Here is a 12,061-nt window from a genome sequence, read left to right on the forward strand (position 1 = left end):
ATTGACTTGTGATTCATGTTGTATTAACAATAGAAACGATTTATTGACTTGTGATTCATGTTGTATTAACAACATAAACGATTTTTACTGTATTATTTATTATTAATTAATTTTAAGAATCTTTTGATTAATTTTTTTCAATTATGTGGTAGTTGACATGGATTAAATCGAGAATTGACATGTATTTATAATTTGGATAAATTTGATGGGATTTGACCGTAGATTATTTTCAGTTTCTTACTCCAACGAGTATATGTGGTAGTTGAGAGTGACCCAAATTTGGAAATGACAGGTTTATTTTTAGAGAGTAATTGTCTTTGATACATTGTATCTATTCTTTCACCTACTTGGGTGCTTTGGAAGTGTAATTTACTGTTTATCACTTCCATTTGAACTTTTATATATATATATATAATATATATATATCCTTACTCCTCCACCCCTCTCTTTTGTATCTATAGTTTATTCTATATTGAGGTTGAGGTGCTGGCACTTCCCGTTCTTTTAAGTGATAAACTCTCTTCCATCTATCTTCTCTCTATTATTAATAATTTTTTTTTTAATAAAAGCCATTATTAACTTATTTCTTCTTATAATATTGTTTTCCTCATAAACTGATGCATTAATTTTTCCATCTTCTTTGATATTCTGTTGAGGGGTATGTGGATTCCTTTATTAATACTTACTTTTACATTCAACTATCATGAAGTGAGCAAAGAGTCCATTGTATACAAAGTAATGACTTTCAATGATATTTTCTACCATAATCTCTCTACTCCTTCTCATAGACTTTTTTATTTTGCCTTCTTTGTAGGTCTATCTTGTCTTGCCTTATACGTTCAATTAATCATAAACTCACCACTACGTAATGTTCTTTTTCCTTCTCACATTTGTATATGGACTTTTGTATTATTAATTTTTTTGTTAGTGCATTTATATTTTGTATATTTGATTGTGTTGTCTTTGTCATATATATTAATTTAATTTTTTAGAATACTTTGTTTGGAATGAAATTTGTAATGTTAATTTGATATTCGAAGTTAATTTACATTGTTGACTTATTATAAGAAAAACAAAAGGGTTATGTACATACTTTTTATGAAAAAAAAAATTGTCTTGAAACATTTTTATGACAGTAACAGTGATATTGACTTATTATAGAAAGCAAATGAGATGGGTGTGTTCTAAAATTTTTTCTTAAAATATTTGTCTAAGAAATAACTATGATAATCGATGTGATATTGACTTCTTATACAAACAACAATATTGACTAATTATATAAAATTTGTACAAAGCTATATTTTCAAAAAGGTTACTTTTTAACTTGTTTTTAAAAGCAAAACTGAATCATAAAATACTCCAATATGGGCCATTCTACGAAGAAGATCATATTACTCCATTGATATACAATGTAGGATAATAATAGCATGTTGCCTCTTACATAACTTGATATATAGAGAAATGGGTTCAGACCCAACATCTAAGGAGGTACATTTTGGTGAAGGTGATTCAAATGAGATGAACACTGAGAATATAAACTTTGTAGAAACGACTAATGTCTAGACTGAATGGAGGGATAGTCTTGCAAATCAAATGTTTGAGGACTAGAATACTGTATGATTACTATAGGTAGTTCAATTTCCTATATAATTTTGTTGTTCGTCACATGATTTGTACTTGAACTATTTTCTGTGTTTAATTAAAGTTAGAAATACATGGGATTCCTTCTAAATTATGAGACCTAAGCTATGTATATATATCAATTTATAAATTTTATATACATTAACTTTACTAAAACTCATGTATTAATTCATATGGCATTGACAAATTCATAAGCCACTAAACATAGGTGGACAGCCATTGAGGATGAGACATTGGTTGAGTGCCTACTACAACTCGTGGAGGCAGGTGGCTGGCGGGCTAATAATGGGACATTCAGACCTGTGTACTTGGTACAAGTATAAAATTAATCAAAGAAAAGTTCCTAGAAGCAACATACAAGTAACTCCAAATCTAGAGTTGAGAGTAAAAATTTTGTAGAAGTAGTATAATGCCATCACAAAGATGATGGAGCCTGCATGTAGTGGGTTTGGCTGGAATGAGGAACAAAAATGCATTGAGGTAGAGAAATCGATGTTCGATATGTGGGTTAAGGTAAGACAATGAATGCAATTCACAATTTCTATAAAGATAAAATATAATATACTTACATTTGTTAACACTATGCAAGGACACTCCAATGCTCGAGGTCTACTGAACAAACTATTCCTTTACTTCGATAACTTGGAATGTGTTTAGTAGAGATAGAGCTACTGGTGGTAGATGTAAGACACTTACTGACATGGGTTCACAAACTACAAAAGATATTGAGGAAGATGATATGAACATTAATCTTGAAGATTTTGATATACCAAATCCACATGGACTCGAGCCTACATCAGGGGAGGATATGCTATCCACTCTCAAAAGCATGGTACATGGTGTAGCATTGTCCAAACAGAGTAAGAAAAGGCGATCATATTCAGGAGATGTCATTGACACATTTTACAAAGGTATGCGAGAAACTTCAATAGAAATATGGAAGATTGTTGCATGGCCAAAAGAATGGATAGTAGTTGAATCATCCCTACATAAATAGTTATATGCTGAATTACAGATTATTCCTAGAATGGACATAGATGACTGTTTGATTGTAGTTGAGTCTCTATTATCTAATCTCATGCTCTTGTACTCATTCCTTGATTATCCGATAGAATGGAAGTATAAACAATGCATGTGAATCTTGGGAAGGCAACTATAACCATGGCTCCATGGAACTCTGCTTGATTTTCACTTTTGTTTGACCTTTTTAGTTATGCTTACTTTCGACATTTGTTAGACCCTTTTAATGTTGCCTAACCTTAAATTTTGTAAGATTCTTTTGATTACATGACTTGTTATATTTTGTGGATGGTAATATTCCTAATTAGACTATTCATGTTAACTCTAAACTTTTGAGACTCTTCATGTTAATGCAACTGTAATAAAAAATGTTGTTATTGAATGTTCAAATTTCTAATTTTTTACATTATTGTCTGAAAATCAATAGAGCAAAGAAATTGAATTAGAGGTATAAAATATGTAAAGTTTGTACAATTAAAAAATTGATACATGATACAATTTAGGTAGTCCAATTCATCAAAAAAAAAAAAAAAGATTAGCTAAACCCAGAAATTTAAAACCAATACCCTAAACACAGGCTTCAAAAATCCATACTTCTAAATCTTGCACCCCAACACATAGGCATTAGTGATTCTCAAATCTCAGGCATCAGAACTCCTTCAAATAAGCCTCTAGGCATTTAACTCCGAACTTGCGTGCCAAACAACCTCATGGTGTAAAGCAGTGCAATTGGCACAGGTTGTTGGAAGTATAAAAATTTGTAAATAATGGTTTTGCATTCTCGATTTTGCCAAATGGTTAGGTAACCAACAAGGTTATGGGTTTCGAAGGATCTACACATTGAAGTGGCGTATGGATTGAAGGAATTTAGATGGAAATAAGGTTGAGAATGAGTAATGGATAAACATCCCCTTGTTTGATACAAATTTTGTAGCTTTGGCATGGGAATAAGCTATTCCCCCGTATCAATTATACCCATGAATATTCCCATCCAAAAAGGTAGGTTTTTTACATTCCTATTCTCTCCCCTCTTATAATACATTTATTTATTCTTTTATTTTATATATTATTAAAATTAATTAATTAAAAATTATTTTTTTTATGAAAATTAAATTTATATTTATATAAATTATATTAAATTTTAATTATAATGTATATGAATTTAACTACTTCTATTTAATAAATAAATATATATATATATATATATATATATATATATATATTATATTTAAAACAATTTAGTATATACTTTGATTTTTATTTTAGTTTAATAAATTAGTTTATATATACACATATATACTCATACTTATTTTTCAATCAACCGATGCAATAAAATTATCAATTAATTAATTAATTATATTTATAGTTAGTTAAGTATCATTATGATTAATATAGGAAAATTATTTCAAATGGTAAAACTATTGAAAATATTATAAGATATAGCAAAATTTTATAACTATCAATGATAAACGTTGATAGACACTGATAGATTTCTATAAGTATCTATCGGTGACATTGATAGACACTGATAAAAGTTCATTAGTGTCTATCAACGTCTATCATTTATTGTTTTAAAATTTTTCTATATTTTGTAAATATTTTAGTTCATTTTTCTATATTTAAAAACAGTCCATTAATATAATATGAATTTATTTCTTAATAATTATAATTAGTTTATCATTGATTAATTAGAATTCATTAGTTGTTTTATTAATCAATACATCATAACTATATAAATTCATCAAATTGATCCCATCAAATTATGTAATCAAATAACTTTAATTATAAATTTCTCATTTTACAAATACTTGTAATTAATAATTTAATTAATGTTATTATTTGATTGTTAAATAATTAATTTTCTCAAAACTTTAGATTGAATTTATTGTTTATCAATTAATCTATTAAAATTTTACAGACTCTTCATGATTAATTTTACAAATTAAATACAAAAATAATTTATTTCCATAAAATCCTGATGACATTTCCCTATCACAACCAAATATAGACATTTTTTATTCATATCAATCTTATTTCCAAACTTATTATTCTCAGACATTCTTAATTCTTGAACATTTATAGAATCTTAAATCAAACGGCTTGAGAAATTTGAAAGGGTTTCACAAAGGGATTGAAGAGTTTGAAAGGGATTTGAAAGCGTTTCAATGGTTGTCTGATATTAACTTCTTTCTTTTTGAAGTTGAATGATATGAAAGGATTTGGACGGTGAGAAAGGTTTGTTGGGAGAGTGAACGACTATGAAGCACAGACACGGATATGAATATGAGATACAGATATGATAGGATACGATGATATGTCAATTTCTAAAAAATTAGGATATTGATACGTTGAAGATGCGTTTTCTTTTTCTTAAGAAAAGTCAAAGATATAGATAACTTTAGCATAGAAGTTAATAACTGTAGTACAAAATATAATACAAATACTGAAAAAGACAATATAAAAAGCAACATCTAAAATGTTGAAGTGGAATAGTCGATAAAATGCAATAAAAAGTGACTCGTATTGATCAGAAAAGAAGAAGAAGATTAAAGAGAGAAATATAAAGATAAACAAAAAACTTCTTCGTTGAATTGTTGAAGATATTCAAGTGGGTTATATTTTGGTGGACTTTGTAGGGACTTAAATGTGAAGATGAAGATTAGATAATTTTAGGGTTTGGTCTTTTATTTTTTTATTTTTTTCTTTTAGTTTTAGACTCGAGTAGTGAGCTTTTTAAATAGGTTGTCTAGTTTTAAATTGGAAAAATTAGATGAGTTGCTTATTTTTTTTTTTTTTTTTAAAAAGTAAGCATAAAAATAGATACATCAAATCGTGTGTCAAATACGTATCTGAAAAGTATCTGAAAGTATCGATATCTGATACGTGTCTAATGATTTGCCTCACATAAAGTATATGTGCTTCATAGGTGAACAGTTAGCGTGGGGAAGAGAATGTGACGGTTTGGGATGTGTGTCGCCAATTTCTTAGGGTAGTAGGTTTTAGTACGTTGGTATTCAATTGTTATTGTTAGGGATTACATCATAATTATTATTTATTTTTCCATTGTCCCCATAATTTTTAGTGTTGGCGTTTACAATACAATATCAATATAGTACAAATGTTGTATTTGCTGAATGAACTTGCTTACATTTTAATCGCAGACATTGTATTTGTGATAACAAGGTATTTTTACGGATATAACAAGGTATTTTTACGGATATTACTTTTTGCTTTCATACTATATTTATTTAATTTATTTTTTTTTTTTTTTATAATTTACTGACTTCACGTTGAAGGTTCGAAATCATTATCGATAGAATTATCGAGATCCCAATTTTATGGAAATATCGATATCAACAAAAATTTTGGGAAAATTCATGAAAATTGTTATAATTAGTTAATATAACTTTGATTGTGGCTGAATTAGACTATAGATGTCCATTTTTAATCATCATTTCTATAAAGTAAGACAATATTTAAATGCATATTGTAAAATATATGTATAAATGTTGATGCGATAGTAGAAATGGAAAAATAATTACAAAATTATATCAAATATTGGTATTCAATTATACAATTAAAGGACATGAAGTATTTGTATACAAAATAATTGTCATAACATAACATAATAAAGATATAGAAATCATAATATTAAACATAAGAGGGATACAAAAAGCATAACACAATATAATAGAAATAAGAAAACGAAAACCGTAGAAGTAGATAGAGTTTGAGAGAAAATGAGAGAGATATTAGAAATTCACATTAATTCAAGTTTATGGTGAAATGATGTGAAATTCAATTAAAAAAGTTTGAATGAACTTAAAAATAAATATGTGGTCTTTTTAAAGATACAATTTTTTTATGGTAAAATAGAAAAAAAAATCCATTGAACCAGCATAATTAATTGCTAAAATAAATAACTCGAAATGTTGATAGAAATATTAAAATAAATATTGAGAAATTGGGAAAAAATCGAAATTCGTCCATTATCGAAATTTTGAGCCTATCTAAATCTTAAAATTTCAAGATTTCAACCTAATTTTTTCTCTATGCACATAGCTAATGGATTCAAATGATTTTCAATTAAATCTTCCTTCATTTTCGATCTTTTTGAACTATTAGATTAGTTTATGTTTCATTTATTTACGACAAATTTAAGATTTTGGATTAAATTTTACCTTTAAATATTGTGTATTTCTATTAATTAATATGAAGGGTATATCGGTCAAAATTTTCAAATAATTACCGTGTATTTTTATTTATTTTGTTATGACATATTAATAATTGAAAATTTGTTTGGAGATTTTTTAAAATTACATTAAAATGTAGACATTTATCTACCTTGGTTGGCTAAGGTGCCACAATTTCAAACGGCCCATAATGGACAGATGGCCGATTTAGATTCCAGAACGGCCCATTGATCGACAGTTGGCCCAAAATGGAAATCTATTGGGCTGGCTCGGTTTGGCGACGGGAGTTTAGAAAATTGCGGGAGGGAGCATTTTTCTGGAACGTTGTCGATTGGGGAGTCGCAGGGCGGAATGACGAGAACGTACGGGGCAAATTCAAGGGGAGAAAAGGAAATTCAATTCGAGATTCTTGTTTTATTACTGATCTCCAACTAAATTGTTGATGATTTTGTTTCCTTGAATGTCTTAGAGAACTTCATTGATCACCCGGATAGCAAGTGAAACGAGCCAGGGAAGATGTATCAATGGAGGAAATTCGAGTTCTTCGAAGAGAAACTCGCCGGAAGATGCACAATTCCGGAAGAGGTAAGGGAAAAGAAGATCGAGTGTTGCTCCAGCGGCAGAGGGAAGGTGGTGATCGGTTGCGATGACGGTAGCGTTAATCTACTTGATCGTGGGCTTAAGTTCAGCTATGGATTTCAAGCTCATTCCTCGACCGTATCCTTTCTGCAACAGCTCAAGGTATGTTATCGCTTTTGGGGAAATTTGGATTTTGTGTCGCTTCAGCATGTCTTTCGTTGGAACTGATGCCAATTTGACAGATTAACCATACTAACTACTTGACCTTCCATCTGTTATTTAAACTTTACCATTTTCTATTTTATCAGCACCTCGAGTCTGTTGTTTTGTGAAATTTACTTTTAAATTTGATTTTATAAGTACCCATAAGGAATAGAACTGAAGATGATATATCATTGACATAGATTATGTCTATATCTTTTGGTTGATAATCAGCAACGGAACTTTCTAGTCACTGTTGGAGAAGATGTGCAAGTAGCTCCGCAACACACTGCTATGTGCCTAAAGGTTTTTGACCTTGATAAAATTGAGCCGGAGGGCTCAAGTGCAACTAGTCCCGAGTGCATTGGAATTTTGAGGATATTTACTAATCAATTTCCTGAGGCGAAGGTAGTTTTGTCTTTTCATTTCATTCAGACAGTTACTTGACACCTTAAACCGTGATTGCTCATACTTTGTTTCATTGGAAGCATGTTTCCTGATTATGGTGGAAGTATAAGATCTATGAGCTTACTACTGCAGATTACGTCATTTCTAGTCCTAGAGGAGGCACCCCCAATACTACTTATTGCTGTTGGCCTAGATAATGGTTGCATATACTGCATCAAAGGAGACATTGCACGTGAACGTATCAATCGTTTCAAGCTTCAGGTAGATATCTCAGACAAGAACCAATCATCTATCACGGGACTAGGGTTCAGAGTTGATGGTCAAGCGCTTCAGTTATTTGCAGTAACTCCTGATTCAGTGAGTTTATTCAGCCTGCAGAGTCAACCACCAAAGGGGCAAACCCTGGATCATATTGGATGTGGTGTGAACGGTGTTACAATGAGTGATCGATCGGTATGCAGTAGCAGTTTTAATATCTTGTATGTCATTTTTCATGCCATCATGTTGAATAATGTTCTATCATAATGATAATAATTATCATGTTTTTGTAATTAGGAGTTGATAATTGGTCGTCCTGAGGCAGTTTATTTTTATGAAGTTGATGGGCGTGGTCCCTGCTGGGCTTTTGAAGGAGAAAAAAAACTTGTAGGATGGTTTCGTGGATACCTTCTCTGTGTGATTGCAGATCAGAGAAATGGCAAGAACACTTTCAACATTTATGACCTGAAGAATCGATTGATTGCCCATAGTCTAGTTGTTAAAGATGTTTCTCACATGCTTTGTGAATGGGGTAGTATTATACTTATAATGGACGACCAATCGGCTCTATGTATTGGGGAAAAGGACATGGAAAGCAAATTAGATATGCTATTTAAAAAGAATTTGTACACCATTGCTATAAATCTTGTTCAAAGTCAACAAGCTGATGCTGCTGCAACTGCAGAAGTGCTTAGAAAGTATGGGGACCATCTATATAGCAAGCAAGATTATGATGAGGCTATGGCCCAGTATATCCATACTATTGGACATCTTGAGCCTTCTTATGTTATACAGAAATTTCTTGATGCTCAGCGAATCTATAACCTCACTAATTACTTGGAAAATTTGCATGAGAAGGGGCTTGCTTCTAAAGATCATACCACACTTCTACTAAACTGCTATACCAAATTGAAAGATGTTGAAAAGCTGAATGTATTTATTAAGAATGAGGATGGTGCTGGAGAGCATAAATTTGACGTTGAGACTGCAATAAGGGTTTGTCGTGCTGCCAATTACCACGAACATGCCATGTATGTTGCTAGAAGGGAACGAAAGCACGAATGGTACCTTAAGATCTTACTTGAAGACCTTGGAAGATATGATGAAGCCTTGCAATATATTGCAAGCCTTGAGCCTAGTCAAGCTGGGGTGACAATTAAGGAGTATGGGAAGATTCTGATAGCACACAAGCCACGTGAGACAATTGATATTCTTATGAACCTATGCACCGAGGATGGTGAGTCATTGAAGGAAAGGGCTTCAAATGGCACATATTTATCTATGTTACCATCTCCTGTTGACTTTCTTAATATTTTCATTCATCACCCACAGTCACTTATGGAATTCCTTGAAAAGTATACTAACAAGGTTAAGGACTCGCCTGCTCAAGTTGAAATTAACAATACACTGTTGGAATTATACCTGTCAAATGATTTGAACTTTCCGTCAATGTCCCAAATTAGCAATGGACGAAATATTAGTCTTGTAGAAAGATCAGGAGCAACAATGATGTCAGCTGAGTCCAATACTAAAGTGAGCTCTGAGAGTACAGACCATATGAAGGATAAAGACCGGCTTGAAAGGCAAGAGAAGGGATTACGTCTGCTAAAGAGTGCATGGCCATCAGAACTGGAAAATCCCCTCTATGATGTTGATCTTGTTATTATTTTGTGTGAAATGAATGCATTTAGGGAAGGACTTATGTATTTATATGAAAAGATGAAACTTTATAAAGAGGTTATAGCTTGCTATATGCAAACTCATGACCATGAGGGTTTGATTGCTTGCTGTAAAAGATTGGGCGATTCAGGAAAGGGAGGTGACCCTTCCCTATGGGCAGATCTTTTGAAGTATTTTGGCGAACTTGGAGAAGATTGTTCCAAAGAAGTGAAGGAAGTTTTGACCTATATTGAAAGGGATGATATCTTGCCTCCCATTATAGTTATTCAGACGCTGTCAAGAAATCCATGCCTCACACTTTCTGTCATCAAGGACTATATTGCAAGAAAGCTCGAACAGGAATCCAAGATGATTGAAGAGGATAGACGGGCAATTGAAAAGTATCAGGTTAGTAAACCCGTTTACTGCCATTTCTTGGGGGAAAAAAATATCCATGCAATTCATCTTAAGCATTTCTTGAATTTTCGGTGAAGTTTAGCAATTGAGTACTCCATATGGTTGAATGAATGAAAAAGATGTGGGAAATGACTTTATTGTACTAAAATAAAATCAGAAACAAGGCGATTGGAAATTAACAATTTTCATCTTTCTGATGACTGGAAATGATTCAAATTTATTTGATGTAACCGGATGATATTAATTGTTGAAGCACTTCAAAAGAAAAAGTGTAAATAAAAGAAAATGATGCATGAGAAAGTTATAGCTTCCACAATGGATGATTGCTGATCGCACTCGATCAGGGAACAAACTTTGGAAGACTTGTGTGAGTACATTTGAAGAGTACCTGAAGCTTTCGCATTTCTTCTTCATAACACGCTAGAGTATGAACTTAGGGACATATTTGTAGATATGGTTTCTTTTTTCCATCTATTTCCTTCTACCAATTAAAGCGTTTAATCAATCACAATCATTTCTGAACTGTTCTGCTTTTTTGTTAAAAGAAAGTTTATCAACCATAATTGCTCTTTATAGGAAGACACATTGGCAATGAGAAAAGAAATTGAAGATCTCAGGACAAATGCAAGAATTTTTCAGCTCAGCAAGTGCACTGCGTGCACGTTCACTCTTGATCTCCCAGCTGTACACTTCATGTGTATGCATTCATTCCATCAGCGGTGTTTGGGGGATAATGAAAAAGAATGCCCAGAGTGTGCTCCAGAATACAGAAAAGTTATAGAGATGAAGAGAAGCTTGGAGCAGAATAAGGATCAGGACCAGTTCTTCCAGCAAGTGAAGAGTTCAAAAGACGGTTTTTCTGTGATTGCCCAGTACTTCGGTAAGGGAATCATTAGCAAAACTAGTAATGGAACTATGAATGTTACAAACCCAGAGAATCCTTCTTCGACAAATGGTTTTTAATGATGGTTAGAGAAGGTGCTCGTTTGTAGGACTCCAGTTCATTTCCCTCCTGTTCTTGAGTTCCTATCCATATGAAGAGGGAGTCTTGTAAACAACCCTATTGGACTAGCTCTCAATAGCGAGATGATAAATGGTTTGTTGGGAGGAACTTCATTACGTTGGTTTCTGGTTTGTTGACATTGGCTGCATGTTCCAGTCTCACCCAAGTTGGAACGTTGTACTAGAAAGGCTTTTTATGTGTCTTCTTTATGCAAAATGAGTTAAGCAATTAGATTGTATTCGTTTGTCAAGATCATTTTTTGTGTCCATCCCATTCCCTCTAGGCTGAAACTGACGCTCTAAAGCTGAAAGTAGTCTCTGCTTCCCTGTTCTTGTAATTCACTTTTTGCTCTGACATCTTGCTGTGAACTTTATAGCCAGACTCAGCTCGGCAGATGCAAAGAACACTCTTCGATGGTCGCCTCTTATTACTGGCGCTGTTCAGCTGGAGAGTTTGATATGTGTGTTAAGAATAGATGCTGGAGTTGAAGAAGACATGGCATGGTTGGAAGAGGACGATATACCTCCTTCGGTCTGTCTTAGAATTTTTTTACTACCGAATTCATATAGTTTGATTATTTAACATGATGTAGATTGAATTGTATGATTGTCCAAACCCATTTGAGGTTATAGCCTGAAATTCCTTTGTGGAATGCATTATGCAGTTGTGTTATAGTTGTCAA

The 12,061-nt window shown here is 32.2% G+C and overlaps 1 protein-coding gene across 1 annotated transcript; it reads left to right on the top strand.

Annotated features, from left to right (window-relative positions):
• Positions 1-7,160: 7,160 nt before the first annotated feature.
• Positions 7,161-12,061, top strand: LOC120088098 (vacuolar protein-sorting-associated protein 11 homolog). Its single transcript, XM_039045157.1, has 5 exons — positions 7,161-7,595; positions 7,869-8,042; positions 8,175-8,495; positions 8,598-10,367; positions 10,953-12,061. The coding sequence occupies exons 1-5, from the start codon at positions 7,371-7,373 to the stop codon at positions 11,337-11,339; spliced, it is 2,877 nt and encodes a 958-aa protein (XP_038901085.1). The 5' UTR covers positions 7,161-7,370; the 3' UTR covers positions 11,340-12,061.

This window comes from Benincasa hispida, chromosome 10 (genome assembly GCF_009727055.1).
Source record: "Benincasa hispida cultivar B227 chromosome 10, ASM972705v1, whole genome shotgun sequence".
Classification (NCBI taxonomy): domain Eukaryota; kingdom Viridiplantae; phylum Streptophyta; class Magnoliopsida; order Cucurbitales; family Cucurbitaceae; genus Benincasa; species Benincasa hispida.

Coding starts and splice junctions, on each gene's coding strand:
- LOC120088098 (XM_039045157.1), top strand. CDS start 7,371: ATGTATCAATGGAGGAAATTCGAGTTCTTCGAAGAGAAACTCGCCGGA. Junction 8,043..8,174: donor ATCAATTTCCTGAGGCGAAG/GTAGTTTTGTCT, acceptor TTACTACTGCAG/ATTACGTCATTTCTAGTCCT. Junction 10,368..10,952: donor GGGCAATTGAAAAGTATCAG/GTTAGTAAACCC, acceptor TGCTCTTTATAG/GAAGACACATTGGCAATGAG.